Here is a 16558-nt window from a genome sequence, read left to right as displayed (position 1 = left end):
TTAAATATTTTTTTGGGCCAGGAATAATTTCAATTCTAAAATAGAAAAAAGTGAAGTGGCAATTTGCGAAGAGTAAATTTGTGCTGTCCGTACAAACCAAGCTGCTGTGCTGAGCTGGTTTTTTTTTGACTTGAAGACAGAAAATAAGTGTGTTAAACCCTAAGCCCTTTCCCAAGCGGCCTCCTGGTCTCATCTCACAAGTAAGAGATTGATCAGTTCAATTTCCGCAATTTGATTCAACAGCAGACATACAGAAAATGAAGGTGGTTGCTTTAGTCAGCGGTGGAAAAGATAGCTGTTATGCTATGATGAAATGCATCCAATACGGCCACCAGGTTTTTCTGTTTGTTTCCCTAGAAAATAATACCAACAATATTTTAAACTAAAAACTCATAAAGATTTGGGAATTATAGTGTCTTATACGAGAAGGGTACCCGAAAGCAGTACTAGTAGATGTCCTTTCCTCATTTTTTTCCTTAGAAATTAAAATTTCTGGTTATTAAAAGAAATTGACTTCTTTGTTGCTTTTTTATTTAGATTGTCGCTGTGGCTAATTTATTACCAGCTGATGATTTAGTGGATGAGTTGGATAGCTACATGTACCAAACTGTAAGTCTCTGCTGATTCTCGTCGTTTGATTTCACTTATTTATTTATGTTTTGTAAGAAAGTGGTAGCAAAATCATACTACTTTAATTGTTTGACGTTAAGAGTATACATAGTATGCTTCTTTGCATGAGTTGGACATGAATATTGATTTTTTTTTTTCTTTCAGGTAGGGCACCAAATAATTGTAAGCTATGCAGAATGCATGGGAGTTCCATTGTTCCGAAGGCGAATACAAGGATCCACAAGGCAAGCCCTTTAAACGAGTATTGTGGTAAAACCATACATCTTTGTTCAGGGAATTTATGATTTTCACTTTGTATCACAATTATGAAATGGGAAAAAAGCAGCATCTTTGCTTGTCATTTCACAATTACTTTGTTTGTTGTGTACCTTGGGCTTTTCCAGTTTTTTAGTTATGGCATTTCCTTCAAGTTACACAATGTTATTAAGAGCTTTGCAGTCTTTTCTGTGTGCATATCATGCGATTAACAGATTGTACTAAGTATGATGCTGGCAAGTCATATATTTCTCTTTCACAGCATAATGATCAGGATACAACATTGAAAATTTGTTTATCCATTTTGTAAGTAGGCATATTATGAAGAAATTTACTTAATATTTGGTTGAGATGATTTTCAGAAGGGCTGCTGTTTAGTCAACTTTCAGCTAAGCATATGCCCTTTCAACTTGACAAATGAACACTATACACATTTTTTTTTTTTGCTGAAGCTTTTGGCGATTATTGTAGGCACGATAAACTTAGCTACCAAAGGACACCGGGTGATGAAGTTGAAGATATGTTTATTTTGTTGAATGAAGTTAAGAAGCAGATACCTTCTATAACAGCAGTTTCTTCTGGTGCAATTGCGTCAGATTATCAAAGGCTACGGGTGGAAAGTGTCTGTTCAAGGTTAGGGCTTGTTTCTCTGGCATATTTGTGGAAACAAGATCAATCATTGCTTCTTCAAGAAATGGTAATTTGTATTTTGTTAATATGAATACTTAATAAAAATTTAGATGGTTTGTTTTTCTCACATATTACTGTCTGTTCTTTACTGTTCAGATAACGAATGAAATTATGGCTATCACAGTCAAGGTATGTATTATCTTTGATGAATTCTTTCTTATTGTTCTTAAATGTTTGTTTAGAAACCATGTGATGTCTTTCATGCTTGTGCTATATAAATTTATTTTCTAGCTATTTCTTTTATGAGATGTTTTATCATATCTATTGTAGTTGAAGTATTGTCTGTTTCATATTGGATTATTATGCCATAGGTTGCAGCCATGGGGCTGGACCCTGCGAAGCACTTGGGCAAAGAAATAGCATTCTTGGAACCTTATCTTCATAAACTGAAAGAGTATGTTAGTGCTGTTCCTCTGTGTGTGTGTGTGTGATGCATGATGTACCTTTTAATATTTCAAGTGTGGCTGGAAACTTAAAATTTTCTTTTTGAACTCCTTTTTGGCAGCTTGTATGGAATAAATGTATGTGGCGAGGGAGGGGAGTATGAAACCCTGACTCTTGACTGCCCACTCTTCCAGGTAAGCTTTTCTGTTGACTAGTCCCCTGGTGAAATATTTACCTTCTACTCATGGCTTCCCCTGACCTTCAACCCCAACTCTGTCTTTCTTTCATTTTAATAGTTTCTTTTATTTATTCCCAAGGATTTAATTAGTATTCATGTTCTGAATAAAAGAGGAGGGGGGGTTGCAACTCAGTTGCATTTAACAGATTCTTTGCAAGTATTTTTTTTCATAACTTTTAAGGTCTAAAATTTTCAGAATGCTCGAATTATGCTTGATGACTTCCAAGTTGTACTGCACTCTTCAGATTCCATAGCTCCAGTTGGAGTGCTGCATCCATTGAAATTTCATTTGGAAAGTAAGCAGTCCAACTCATTAAGTGGTAATAACAAAACCAATGATCTCTGTCGGGAGAATATCAGTTCTATATTCGAAGTGCAAGGAGTAAACCTGGAAGAATGCAAAGCTCCAGGCGAGCCTGGTCCTGAAGTTAATGATTTGATTGAAGTTTCAAGTCATAGGCTTCACCTCTCTAAAACGGAAAAAGATACTACATTTTCTATTTGTTGTTGGTTGCAAGATACATCAGGACCTTCCACGGGTACAAAATGACTGCTGTGCAGATTTGTTGTTGTCATCCCCTGCAACATAATGTTCCTTTGTATTTAACCATTGTTTCCAAATCAAACGCTGCAGTTAATAACTGTTTCCTGTTACTTTTTGTTTGATAGGTTTGCAAGGAGACCTGAAGCTGATCCTTAGGCAAATTGAGTTGCAGCTTGAAGGATGTGGTTTAGGTTGGGAGCATGTGCTTTATATCCATCTCTACATTTCTGATATGGATCAGTTCACTCAGGCAAATGAGACATATGTGAGATTTATTACCCAGGATAAATGCCCTTTTGGTGTTCCATCGCGAAGTACTATTGAACTTCCTTTAATTCAAGCGGGTTTAGGGAGAGCGTATATTGAAGTTCTAGTGGCCAATGATCAGAGCAAAAGAGTTTTGCATGTTCAAAGTATTTCATGCTGGGCACCAAGTTGCATTGGACCTTATAGCCAGGTACTCTGAATCATGGCAATTGGCATCAATGAAAGAAGGTTCCTTTTTGTTGCATTTTTATACTTTATATTTTTCAAAAGAATATTGAAATAATTAAAAGAAATTGTCTGACAGTAAGATACCTTTTTCACTTCTAACTGTCTGGTTGATTCTTTTTTCCCAGTGGGTGTGTTGGGGTGGGGCTTAATTGAAAGGAGTGAAACACAATAATCGTTTTCTTTATGGCAAAAGATTGAATTGAGAGATGCTCAGGAATCATAAATCATTAAGGTTTCATTCATAAATGTTAAAAGATGACTGGTTTTTTTTCTGAACATGCCTGATATTTCAATGAATGTGCACTCTTTCTATCCACATGCAGTCCAGTCAACTTTTAACTTGACCAATGTTACTTTTAGGCGACTTTGCATAAGGAGATGCTACACATGGCTGGTCAGCTGGGACTCGATCCACCGACAATGACTCTATGTGATGGTGGCTCAACTGCAGAACTTCAATCGGCCCTTCAGAACAGTGAGGCAATAGCAAAATGCTTTAATTGTTCAATTTCTACTTCTGCTATTCTCTTTGTGGTTTACTGCTCGACGAATATTCCATTAGATGAGAGACCAAAAATTCACGACAATCTGGATACATTTGCGAAACAACTTAAGCTGTCTCATTTGGATAAAGGGACCAAGCCTGAAGTGCTTGATCCTATTTTCCTTTATATTCTAGTTCCAGATCTGCCGAAAAGGTAAATGGTCCACACTTAACTTTTGATGAATCATAAGGGTGCTGATGAACTGACTTCTAAAAGGAAATGTTCACCTTGAAATTGTGTTTGTTTTTCTTATTGGATGTATAATAGAAGTAGTAGTTTGTGTTGTGTCCAACGGAAGGGCATTCCATCATCTTCTGTTTTTGATATTGCAGAGCACTTGTAGAAATAAAGCCGATTCTTTATGTCCCAGAGACTGTGGAAACACCTGAAGAAACTTCCTGTCAACTTTCTAGCATAGTGGCACCTAGTTCTTTTGGTTTTCAACCTGCAGATTGGCCTGATTCATGTATTCAGAAATGTGTCATTCCCGGAAAGATATGTGCGGTGGTTTTGTCAATCACAAGTGTAGTTGCTATGAAGATTTGTTCAGATTCTATGAATGCTGATTGGAGCAACAATAATCATCAGAATTCTCTCACAGAGAGTCAAATGAAAAGAATATCTAGGTTTTGCATCTTTCTTCTAAACAAAACCATTATCGAAAATGATTTTTCTTGGAAAGACACTATGGTAAGTTTCTTAGGCAAGCACCTCATTTTCCTTTAATATTGATTCTAAATAGAGTTATATCCTGTTGAAGGTTAGGAAAATGCTTCACCCAGAAAGTTTATTTTGGTTATTGGTTCCTGGATTTGTCACTTGTGGTTATTATTTATTTTATTAATACTCTCCTTTAATGTGTTATATTCTTGCCTTACTGTTTTCATTACAGTTCCTCACTCATTTTTCTGCCCAATTTTTTTTTTTCTAGAGTTTGAGACTCTACTTCCCACCTAACCTTCATGTGCCTTTGGAGACATTATCAAACTTGTTCGCGGATGGATTCAAGGAACTTGATCAGATGAATGGTGGTACCAAAGTAGGCGGGAAGCCTATCTTCAATCTTGTTCCGGTCCTAGGTGCCGGAATATCTGCTGCATGTACAAATGATATAATCACCTGTGAGCTGTTTGCTGGGAAATCTTGATCCTTTACTTCACTTTGGCAATTCCATCATTTGTTTTCTCCAAGGGATGGTTCAGTCATCAAAGAAACTCCTTTCTGAAAGTTAAAACAGCCACACCAATGTGGTTTGTTCTTGGATGAAGAGGTAATGCTTTTGGTCAATTTATTTGTTAGATTTATTGTCTTTACAATCAAGTATTCTTTACATTTCAAGGAATCTAAAGAACCTTGGTAAAGTCAAATTTAAATGTTAATTGCAAGATTTTGTGATATATTCTGATTGGGAATTTCTTGTTTTTGTCTACTGTTAAATATAAGAAGGCCTCAATAATAGAAAAAACCCTGAACTTTACCATTTTATCTAGTTAAGTCCCTATATTTTTATTAGTCCAAAATAAATCTAATAAGCCCTTAACCTTTAACTTGTACCCAAATAAGTCCCAAGCTTTAATTTATATCTAAACAAACCCTTTAACATAAATCAACATGTCATGCGAAATAACAGCTTATTTAGGTACAAATAAAAAAAAAAAAAAACAATAGCTTATTTGAGTACAATAAAAAAAAGAGGGGCTAATTTTAAAAGAAATGAAATGGTTAGATCCTTTTTCAATAAGTAAACTATAAAGTGTAGTGAAATGATTTTCCAAATTGGGGCAAACAATTTGCATGTGAGATGTCTTCATTTCATCAAAATTAGGTTGTCACCACAACATCCTACTAATTTGATGGCAAAGCATCAAATCATCATTATTAGAACCTTGACTAAGCCCCATGTCCAACCATTTGAGAAAACTCTGTGCCAAGTCACATCTAATTTGTCTTAATGAGGCTGCTTAGCTTTGTTGTTTTTTGGTAGTTATGAGTAGCTTTCTAGCAATTTGCTTACTTTTTGGCCTTTAGTTCTTGGCAAAAAAAGTTTCTAATCAGTCAAGTCTAGAGTTCTGCTTATAGCTTTATTATAAGAATACGTAATTATGGATGTAACACTGCACGAACATGATATGATATATCCATGATATGATTAATAAGAAAATAGTGTGATAAACACAATTAACCCGACTTGTTTAATTGGATTATTATATTCGTTTTTAGGAATATCATGTTCATGTTACATGATATATCTGTGTAATTACCTTGTTCTTTTTTATCTAATGCAGCAAACTCTAAATGTAATATAATGCTACCAAATTGAAATATGCCATTAAACATCTTTCCTCCTCCCCCCCCCCCCTCCCCCTTTTCTATATTTAAGTTGGTTTATATAGAATTTAGGTCATAAACTGTACATTTTATGTTAATATTTTGATGGATATAGATATTTGTTATGGGAGGAAATAACAATTTTTTGGAACTTCACCTACCCTTCTGCTTGTCCTTTTTCCTCTGTCTTATAAAAGGTACGTGTGTGTATACATGGTTAAAATGTGCCAGAAGTCTCTGTTACAACAATAAATTTAACAAAAAGAATTTAACAGTTAAACTTGAATTTTGAAATTTAAAAATTAGAAGGATTAAATTCCATGAAATAAAAATAAAAAGATTGAATTTCTAATTTTTGAAAAATACAGGGACTTCTGACACATTTTATCCTGTATACATACAAATTTTATCCCAATAATTCAAAGAAATTTAGGAGTTGTCACCAACTGTACAAATTATAGCCTCTTTGTACTTGAAGTACAAACTCAGTTGCCAATCATATCACCCATAATCTATGGTGATAATTGTGGCCGATTAGCAATTATGAGTATCAAATATGGATATTCTTTTGTTTCCTATATATATATATATATATATATATAGAAGATCATCTATGTATATCCACTATCCACCTTTGAATTTATGGACATAGATGTCAAAGTCATATTTTAAGTGTCTTATTATGAATTTCATTCCTTTATATGAAAATTGAGAAGATAATCTTTGTACTTTAATTTATTTGAATTTGATCCTCATACTTTAAACTAAGAAATTATTCCAATTTTAGATAGCATTGTTAAATTATGTCACTAAATTGAAAATCACTACACAACATTATCAAAAGTCAACAATTCAAATTTCCAAATCTACCAGTAATAGAATTAATTTCTTGATTTTGTTAATGTTTAAAACTAAATTTTGATATATTAAAGTAGAGAAATTAATTTTTCAAAATTTTGAATTTATAATTGAATCTATTTTAAAAGGAAAAGAATCTAAAGAACATAGATCCAAAATGTATCTCTCAATGGACCATTGTTTGTTCAGCTATAAATAAGTGAAAAGACCTTTGAAGGAGAGGCAGAGAATTGGGTCAGATTTTGAACCCAGACCCTCCTCTCAAACCCTGCCCTTAAGAGAAAAATAAGGTGATAAGTGCCAAGGTTTTCAATTATGTCCATGCCCATAAGTGATGGTGTTTTCACTCTTTAATAGGGAAACACAAAGCAAAGCAACAAATTAACAAAATTACAAAAGGTTTTGATGATGGGAAATCACAGCTCACATGGGGAAAAAAGGGGGACCAATGACAGTTTTAAAGGGCAAAATGATGAGTGTGTTAAGCAAAGAAAGCACATTTGAAGCTCAGTAGCACTGAAATCATATGGACCTCAACCTCTATGGTCCACACCCCTCCTTAAAATAGCCCTAACAAAGTACTAAAGTTTTTAGTAAAGAGTGGTTTAGCTTTTTGCATGAAATATGTTAGAAATTCGGAATCCCATCAGATCTAACATTATTAAACCTAAACAAAGAAAAAAGAGTCCAATTGTTTGCTTCATGTGTTCATGAAATAAGAGATGATGATTACCTCTTTCTTGAATTTAACTCTCAAATTAGCATTGAGGTTGATGGAAGAATCTGATCAATGCAATACTGTTACTTTAAAATTTTAATTAAAACTTTTTGAAGTTTAGTGATTAATTTAAATTTTAAATAATAATTTGAGGTATAAAAATTAACTATATTTTTATACAAAAGAGTTACAATTTGTAATAAAAAAAACATAAAGTTCAAATCTCGAATTTATTAAATATCACATGCCAAAAGAATAATATTTAGGGTGCATTTGTTTCTGAAATAGCTTTAAGAAAGTGATTAAAAAGAAAGACATGATTCTTAAGGCTGGAGAAAAAAAGAAAGGCTTGAGATGTTTTATAGAAGATAAAGAGTGTAAAAAAGAGAATTATGTAAAACATCTTACGGAAAATGAACTCGTGGAATAGATTTATGTAAAAATCTTTATTAATTTTAGATTAGATATTTAGATATTTGATTTATTTTTAATTATAGTGGTAGTAACTGTAATTTAATTGGCGTTAGGATTGTTGTTAGTACAAAAAAATATGAGTTTGAGTACGCTGAAGTACATTATCTTCTTATTTAAAGATTATAGAGAGACTATGGGTAGTTCTAATTATTATATAAAAAAATAAAGACTAAAAATCGTGATATTACCTTCATATGAAAATGAGTAAGAAAAAGTTATATTGATACTAATTTAATCCTAAATTCTTTATATTATTTTTATATTTTGGGAAAAAGGAGGCATTATATACAATTCAACATAATATTATTATTATTATTATTATCTCCTAGGATTGGGCCAAGACAAGAGACATCTTTATCATAATTGAAAAACGAAACAAAAATCGATATTTTCTTAGAAATAGAAATTAATAATTTCAACACGTTTAGTTTAGTCCACGTTTTCACATTCAATTTTAAAAATAATCAAATTGTTGAATTATTCACGTTACTTAAAATATATTTTAAAAATTGCGTTAAAAGAGAAAAAAAAAATCAAATAAAAGGTTTTTAAAGCTATAATTTGGAGTTTTAAAAGGAAAAAAAAAAGAAGAAGAAGATTATTGTTGGAATCAAGAAATGCTTTGTTTGACTTTGCCATCAGGAAATAAAATGCAATAGAAATGGCAAGCCAAGGTTAATATTGTCAAAACTAGGGGCAGCTACGTCTTTTAAGATGCGAAAATTTGCTGTGACGACGAGACCAAACACGCAGAAAATCACCCAAATTGCAATTACATTAGTACATTTTAAATTTATATTTTATTTAATATATAATTATTCTAATTAAACTTAGAAAATAGATGTCCTATTAATCGTTCTTGGTATATATATATATATATATTATTTATTTATTTATGTTTTTAATAAATATAAATATAATAAAAATGTGGAACTTTTAGAGAGTTTTTTTATTCTTCTAATTTTTATTTTCTAAAATATAAATTTTTTAACATTATTCTCGTTATAAATTTTTATCATATATGTTTTTTTGATATAATGTCTAAAACTACCCATAACCCTTCCCTAATTCTTATATAGAAGAATAATGCATTTCAGTAGCATTCAAACCAATATACTTTTGCATTAACAATAATATTGATGCCTCTAAAATAATGATAATTTAATATTATTTACATATATTTTTAAATTATATATTTGATACTTATGTTGAGTCAAATTTGTCAATTAAGTTCCTTGCTATAATCATTTTCATTAGTCAAATAGGAAAGAAGTGTTCAATTTTAATTAACAATCGTAGTTTAAAACCTATACTTTCTAATTTTTTCATGCGGTGAATATACAATTCTATTAACTGACTTTTTAATCGAAAATAAAGTTGTGATGGGAATAATTCATTATCATTGCTAAAAGTAGTTGTTAGATTGTTAAACACATTCTTTGAAGAAGCGGGTAATTTATATAGTTACAGAATTAATTCGATAACTCTTTTGAAATTTCAACTTAAATTTATATCATTTAACATCTTAGAGCTTCCATCCGTAGCTTATCAGAGGAGTGTCAATGTCAGATCTGGCAATATTGTTGTTTTCATGTAGCTATCATTATTAACCATTTTTCAAATGAATAGAAGATACAGTTAGCGTTAATAGTTTTGGCATTCACATACAAGGTGCTTTGTAAGCTGTTCCTGTGGGATATGAATGAAATAAATGGTTGCATTCTACTTTTACAAGTGCTATCCCGTCCGCTCTATATGCTTTCTATCATGAAAAGGTAAAAATATAAGCATATGTCATAGAATGATTAGATTATAAATGTTTTATACAGTAGTAATTACATTTAATATTTTAACAAATGGACCGATACTTTGGATTATACAAATTATATAAAGGTAATAATTTAGTTGTGATCACAAATTAGTCGATTTTATATGATCATGTAAACTGCTAGTCTATTCAGTATTTGATTAATATTAGTAATTAAATTACACATATGCGTGTGGAAATCATGTATCTAAAATATAAATTTGTATTTTATAATAACATCCATCAAATAATGAAACTAATAATAACATACGAATTAAAATAAACCAAATCAATTTAAATTATGAGTAAAAAATATTTAAGTAAATAAATAAATTGAATAAAAATATTTAATGCATTCCAATTACCTTCTAGCTAGTATTGCTATTTTTCAATAGCACCATCGAATGTTATCATGTTAGAGAACTTTATTTAACATACCATTAAAATGTTATTATGTTATCAATATTACAAATATAAATAAAAGGGAAAAGACATTTATTCATTCCGATTAGAAGAAAATCTTATAAACACCATTAAAATTTATCTACTAAATAAATTAAATTTAAATAAAAAGACTATTATTTTTATTTATCTATGCATTTTATATTTATATTTGTAAAATTAATTAGCTACAATTATTTAGAAGATTTCAATGAAGAGGATTATTAAAATATAAAAGATAAAAAGAAAAAAGGATTGCATTTACTTTGGTTATGTCTCATCTATATATTATGTATTTATTTTGGTTTAGGTATGAAGATATTATAATAATTATCCGTTTGGTCATGTTTTTTAATGATTAATTTTGGATATAGCTATTCAAATACATAATTTTAATTGTGATTATATTTGTAACTTAAAATAAACTTATATATATTAATTCAAAACATATATTATGTTTTACATATGATTATATTAGTATATAATATAATTTATAATTTAATTTAATAATAAAAATATTTTTATAACCAATTAGATTTTAAAATTGAAAATGATTGAATATAAATATTTTGTAGATTATTGAATATAAATATTGAAGAATAAAGTTATTTTTATTTAAAATTTATTTAACAAAAAATCATAATTAGTTAGTTTGGTATTTTTCAAATCATGGAATAAGTGATTTTTTATCAAAACTTAAGGATTTGAACCATTTTATATTTAAAATTATTCAATTTAATATTAATTACAAGTTAATTTAATGATTATTAATATGGCATTAATTATATGTAATCATTAACATTTTCATTTGTTAAATTTTATTATTGAGGAAATTAATTGAATGAAGTTATTGAAGTGATTAATTAATGCTAATCATTAAAGGAATTTAATGATAAATTAACAAATCTTCTTCAAAAGTAATGTTTATAATAATTTAAAATAGAAATTTAAATGACTTCATTTATTGGTTAAAGTTATTGTTGAAATAACTATTGTATTTTAGGGTTATTGGTAGATACATAAAAAAAGTTAATTATTTTGACATAATATTTAAAATTATCTAAATTCCTTCACCAATTTATAAATAAAAAGATATTGTGTTTTAACTGACTCAAATTTATTTCTTTTATATTGACAATAATATTCATACTAATTAAATTAAGACTCAATTAACAGAAGTTATAAATATTGTGATATTTAATGTAATTATATTTAAAAATTAAAATTATATCTACAGAATAGAATAATTACCTTAATATTTTTATATTTAAATTAATTAATTACATTCTAAATGGAGCATTCTTTAATGAATCAGTGATTTAGGCCGGGCAGAATAACTGCCGTGAATGGCAGAAAAAGTAATTTCATATGAAAACGAGGGACATTTAACGTTCCAAAACGGCAAGAGAAAAGGGAGAGCGAAAAAGTTAAGAGACGGGACCTGAAAGTATGCAGAGGGGAAAGAAAATGGTTAGATAGATAGAAAATCAAAATAGATACAGAAAAAGCGAAAGTTGCTCCAGAGAGATCTCAGCTAAGCATTGAATTTTTAAAGAGGACTGAGTCGAGTTGTGCTTTAGAGGTGAGTCTATGTTTAGAAGATTCAGATCGTGACCCGCCGGATCCAGTATCCTCTAATTGACAGTAGCCGTCCGATCTAGCTCCTTCTTTCTCTGAAGTTTCAACTTCCACGAAGCCAATTTGAAAGGGAAAGGAAAACCTTCTCGATCCGCTTGAGTTTCGGATTTTTATTTGGATGCTGCACCTGCTTCCTCAGGTTTGTCCTTCTATCTTTTTCTTTTCCTTTTTTAATTCTGTTTCTTTTTTGTTTGGCTGCCTAGAAAATGAACGAAAGTAAATGTAGAAGGAATGAACATAAATGAATATTCTTGGTGGTTATTGTAAAAAAAATGTGAAATTTAATTTAGTGTAAACTAGTGAAAACATTTATGTTTGATTTTCTTTTTCCCTTCTTTTCTGTAAATTTCATATTCTGGTGTAAAAATGGAAAAATCAAAATTCTTGTGCTAATATGGAAATTTTACTTATTGAAGCTCATTTTCGTTTACTTTCCTTTATGGGGATCGCATTTACAGATTTGAACTCCGTGGAAGCTTTAACTTCTCTGTAAATTGAACTGAGGGTAAAAAACGTACGTCATTTGAGCAGATGTAAAGAAGTTGCCACATTGCCAATTATTATCATTTTTAAACTAAAGCTAGTATTGAAGTTGCATAGCAAAGCCTAAAAGCCCTAATGAGTAGTTGTGGAACCTTATCAAAATTTGAATCGTTTATCTTAAAATGTAGCGTTTTGGAGAATTTGAGATTATGGTGGGAGTGTGCTTTTGTTAATTTTTATGTTTTCAATGATAGGGTATTGGACATGGATGAAATGATAGTGTAGTAGCATAATTCTAAGCAGAGAATCAAGTAAATGGAGGATCTTTCCAAGTATGCCCATAGTCCAGCTCATTTAGCTGTTGCTCGCCGTGACTATGCTGGGCTTAGGCGCATTATCTCAACACTCCCTCGGCTTGCCAAGGCTGGCGAGGTTAATACTGAAGTTGAATCTCTTGAGGCTGAGGAACGGGCTGATGCTGTCTCGTCTGTCATAGATCGTCGTGATGTCCCAGGTCGGGAGACTCCGCTGCATTTAGCAGTGCGATTGAGAGATCCGATCTCAGCGGAGATTTTGATGGTGGCTGGAGCAGATTGGAGTCTTCAGAATGAGCAGGGTTGGAGTGCTTTGCAAGAAGCGGTTTGCACAAGGGAAGAGGCAATCGCCATGACTATTGCTCGACACTACCAGCCGCTTGCCTGGGCAAAATGGTGTCGCAGACTTCCCAGGATTGTTGCCTCAGCAGCTCGTATCCGTGATTTTTACATGGAGATGTCTTTTCATTTTGAAAGTTCAGTCATTCCATTTATTGGACGCATTGCACCATCAGACACTTACCGCATTTGGAAGCGGGGTTCAAATCTCCGCGCTGATATGACACTTGCTGGATTTGATGGGTTCCGCATTCAAAGATCAGACCAAACATTTCTCTTTCTAGGGGAAGGCTACACTTCTGAGGATGGGAATCTTTCTCTTCCTGCTGGCTCTTTGATTGTTCTTTCTCATAAGGAAAAAGAAGTTACAAATGCCTTAGAGGGGGCTGGTGCACAACCAACTGAATCAGAAATCGCTCATGAAGTGCAAATGATGTCTCAAACTAATATGTATAGGCCCGGTATTGATGTCACTCAGGCTGAGCTTGTTCCTCATTTGAATTGGAGGCGACAAGAGAGAAGTGAGATGGTTGGAAACTGGAAGGCTAAAATTTATGATATGCTTCATGTGACAGTCAGCGTGAAGTCAAGGAGAGTTCCTGGTGCAATGACTGATGAAGAGCTTTTTTCTGTGGATGATGAAGAAAGGATGGCAAATAGCGGTGAACAGGATGAGTATGATGATGTATTGACAGCTGAGGAAAGGATGCAGTTGAATTCGGCGCTTCGTATGGGAAATTCAGATGCTGTTTGTGATGATGATGAGCATGGAGTTGTCGACTGTCAAGAAAATGGTTCAGCAGGTGGCTATGAAAATTGTGAATCAAATGGTGTTGCTAAGGAGAAGAAGAGCTGGTTTGGCTGGAATAAGAAAGGCTCAAAGAACAGTGATGATCCTGATGATTCAAAGATTGGAAAGTTCTCAAAATCGGCTCCTGAAGGTAGCAATCAGAGACAAGTTGATAATCATAGATCATCATCTGAATTTGCGAAGGAAGATGCTGTCGATGGCAAGAAGCGTAAAGATAAAAGCAGCAAGAAGAAGAAGAAGAAAGGGGGCAATAGTGATGATAAACATGAAAGTGAGTATAAGAAGGGTTTGAGACCTGTTTTGTGGTTAACACCAGATTTCCCTTTAAAGACAGAGGAACTCCTGCCTTTACTTGACATATTAGCCAACAAAGTCAAGGCTATAAGGAGATTAAGGGAGCTTTTAACAACTAAACTGCCATCGGGCACATTTCCAGTCAAGGTAATGTAAGACATATGAAGCCAATAACTCGAACAATTATCTTATTTTATGGTAAAAATCTTGTTTAGGCTTCAAAGTTGACTTGGAGTGATGGTCATGTCTGAAAATAAAGAGCTATCAATATCTTTAGGCAGGAAAATATGTCCTGGGTTAGAGCGAATACTGAAATTGCTATGAAGAACACTTTGCTGGTCTTACTTGCTTATCTCCTGTTATCTAATCACCTCATTTTGTTCACATTAATTTTAACAAACACAGGAAATGGGTCTATTAATGGTATCCTTGGTCCTATGGTGTTGAAAATCCAAACACATTGTTTTGTAATGATTGGAAATTAACTTGAATGAGAGCTGAAGTAGGGGCTTGTTTTGTGTCAACTAGTGAATTGAGGTCTGAAAGTGAAATAGATTGTTAGCTTATTGTTATTTGAGAATTACTTTTGTTAAGGTAAAGGAAAACTTAAGGGCATGCATATCATAAGCCATTCTTATGTTACTAATGGTTTAATATATATTTTCTGGTTGAAAATCTTAAGTGGGTTGGCCATTACTTGATGCTTTTGGACCTAGGCTCAAGTCACTAGGCGAAAGCTTAGGTCTAATATAGGTATTAAGAGATTGTCTTGTCATTTAATATTTCAAAATGACGGAGAAGCCACTTTTAATGTCGATATTTAGGTTTGCCATATTGCTGGAATCCCGCATAACTCTTCATTAAAATACGCATTATATGATTCCGACATTACAAAGCACGGTTTTAATTGTTATTTACATTTCTCCATCTGTATTTCTGGTTCAGGAGGCCCCCTTGTAGTGAATGAACCAGATGCAATGTGCATTATAGTGTGGTGGCAAAATACTTCCCTATTTCTTCTTGCCAGTTCTATTGTCCTTCCTTCTAACACTTTAATCGTTAATGTTAACTTTGAGAATGGCCCTTATGCTAAAAGATCTTCATTTTAAATGTTTGTCTGTGGAAACTGTTGTGCAAGCATGATAGAAAGTGGTGATGACTTATGAGTCAGAGAAGTGTCTAATATCATAAAACATTCCAATCTTGCACATTGATGTCTAATGTTCCTTATTCTAGGTTGCCATCCCTATTGTCCCAACTATTCGAGTCCTTGTCACTTTCACTAAATTTGAGGAGCTTCAGCCAATGGAGGAGTTTGCAACTCCTCCTTCCAGCCCGGTTCATTTCCAGGATGCCAAGTCAAAAGAATCAGAGGGTTCAACATCATGGATTTCGTGGATGAGAGGGAGTCGTGGTGGCCAGTCAAGTGACAGTGATAGCCACCGGTATAGGGACGAGGTTGATCCTTTCCACATACCAACCGGCTATACCTGGGTTGATGCAAATGAGAAAAAACGTCGCATGAAAGCTAAGAAAGCCAAAAGCAAGAAGCACAAAAGGCAGGCAGCAGCAGCTAAAGGCGGGGATGGAGGTCAGCAGCAGGTGACTGAAGAGGTGGAAGAATAATTACAGGATCCCGGGTGTTTTACCCTTTCAGTGGCATCTACAACAGATTTAGGAGGTAAGGCTACTGCCTATACACATTTGATATTTTACTAATTGCAATTGGCGAAATGGGGCAGTTGATTTGCTGAATGATTGGTAGGGGGAATGAATCAGTTTGATTAAAGAAAGAAGAGCCTTGTCTTCTTCTGTTGTATTGTTATGTGATGTGAAATTGGTTTCTTTATTAGTTTGTTTCAGTTCTAATTTTTATTGGACATTAAATCTTTGTATCTAAGTCCATGGTCGTCAAATGTTCCATTTTTGTGATTGATATTCTTTTTCCTCTCATTGTTACTTCTTCATAATGATCTTTTTTCACCTTCGTCTTGTCTAAAGGCAAACTGGTTAAGGGTTGAGATAGATTTCAAGCTTGAAACATTGAGTGATACTTGGTACTCGAATTCGGGTGCGAGTATCACAAACATCTAAAGTCTAAACCCAGATGAGTGTCAAATTCTGTACACACAATTTTGTCAAGTTATTTCTTGGTTTAAGTCCATTCCATTTTGAGTGCAATTAAATATCCAATTGGTTCATATTTCTTGAATTATGAGGTTTTAGTAGCGGTATTATACTTGGATAAAATTGAGATTTAGTCTTTATGCTT

The 16558-nt window shown here is 32.5% G+C and overlaps 2 protein-coding genes across 4 annotated transcripts; both read left to right on the top strand.

Annotated features, from left to right (window-relative positions):
* LOC108474237 (diphthine--ammonia ligase) lies at positions 1–5261 on the top strand. Of its 2 annotated transcripts, none has more exons than XM_017776176.2 (12): positions 1–335; positions 538–609; positions 775–854; positions 1357–1582; positions 1672–1704; positions 1887–1969; positions 2081–2153; positions 2394–2736; positions 2867–3198; positions 3597–3934; positions 4114–4471; positions 4713–5261. In XM_017776176.2, the coding sequence occupies exons 1-12, from the start codon at positions 258–260 to the stop codon at positions 4926–4928; spliced, it is 2232 nt and encodes a 743-aa protein (XP_017631665.1). In that variant the 5' UTR covers positions 1–257; the 3' UTR covers positions 4929–5261. The 2 variants fall into 2 exon arrangements, with proteins under 2 accessions (XP_017631665.1, XP_017631667.1); XM_017776178.2 differs by having other exon boundaries at positions 274–335; positions 775–879.
* Positions 5262–11739: 6478 nt separating this feature from the next.
* Positions 11740–16173, top strand: LOC108473791 (uncharacterized). Of its 2 annotated transcripts, XM_053021157.1 has the most exons (4): positions 11740–12184; positions 12504–12559; positions 12783–14433; positions 15523–16173. In XM_053021157.1, the coding sequence occupies exons 3-4, from the start codon at positions 12844–12846 to the stop codon at positions 15910–15912; spliced, it is 1980 nt and encodes a 659-aa protein (XP_052877117.1). In that variant the 5' UTR covers positions 11740–12184; positions 12504–12559; positions 12783–12843; the 3' UTR covers positions 15913–16173. The 2 variants fall into 2 exon arrangements, with proteins under 2 accessions (XP_052877117.1, XP_017631037.1); XM_017775548.2 differs by lacking the exon at positions 12504–12559 and having other exon boundaries at positions 11746–12184.
* The last annotated feature ends 385 nt before the right edge of the window (positions 16174–16558 follow it).

The sequence above is a fragment of the Gossypium arboreum genome, chromosome 11 (assembly GCF_025698485.1).
Source record: "Gossypium arboreum isolate Shixiya-1 chromosome 11, ASM2569848v2, whole genome shotgun sequence".
Classification (NCBI taxonomy): Eukaryota; Viridiplantae; Streptophyta; class Magnoliopsida; order Malvales; family Malvaceae; genus Gossypium; species Gossypium arboreum.
The sequence above is the reverse complement of the archived record's forward strand: the minus strand, read 5'-3'. Positions and strand labels throughout refer to the sequence as shown.

What these genes read in the sequence shown, in the direction of transcription:
- LOC108473791 (XM_053021157.1), top strand. Translation starts at nt 12,844, where the DNA reads ATGGAGGATCTTTCCAAGTATGCCCATAGTCCAGCTCATTTAGCTGTT. An exon ending in CGGGCACATTTCCAGTCAAG is followed by an intron (nt 14,434 to 15,522) that starts GTAATGTAAGAC and finishes TCCTTATTCTAG; the next exon opens with GTTGCCATCCCTATTGTCCC.
- LOC108474237 (XM_017776176.2), top strand. Translation starts at nt 258, where the DNA reads ATGAAGGTGGTTGCTTTAGTCAGCGGTGGAAAAGATAGCTGTTATGCT. An exon ending in GCATCCAATACGGCCACCAG is followed by an intron (nt 336 to 537) that starts GTTTTTCTGTTT and finishes TTTTTTATTTAG; the next exon opens with ATTGTCGCTGTGGCTAATTT. An exon ending in TTATGGCTATCACAGTCAAG is followed by an intron (nt 1,705 to 1,886) that starts GTATGTATTATC and finishes ATTATGCCATAG; the next exon opens with GTTGCAGCCATGGGGCTGGA.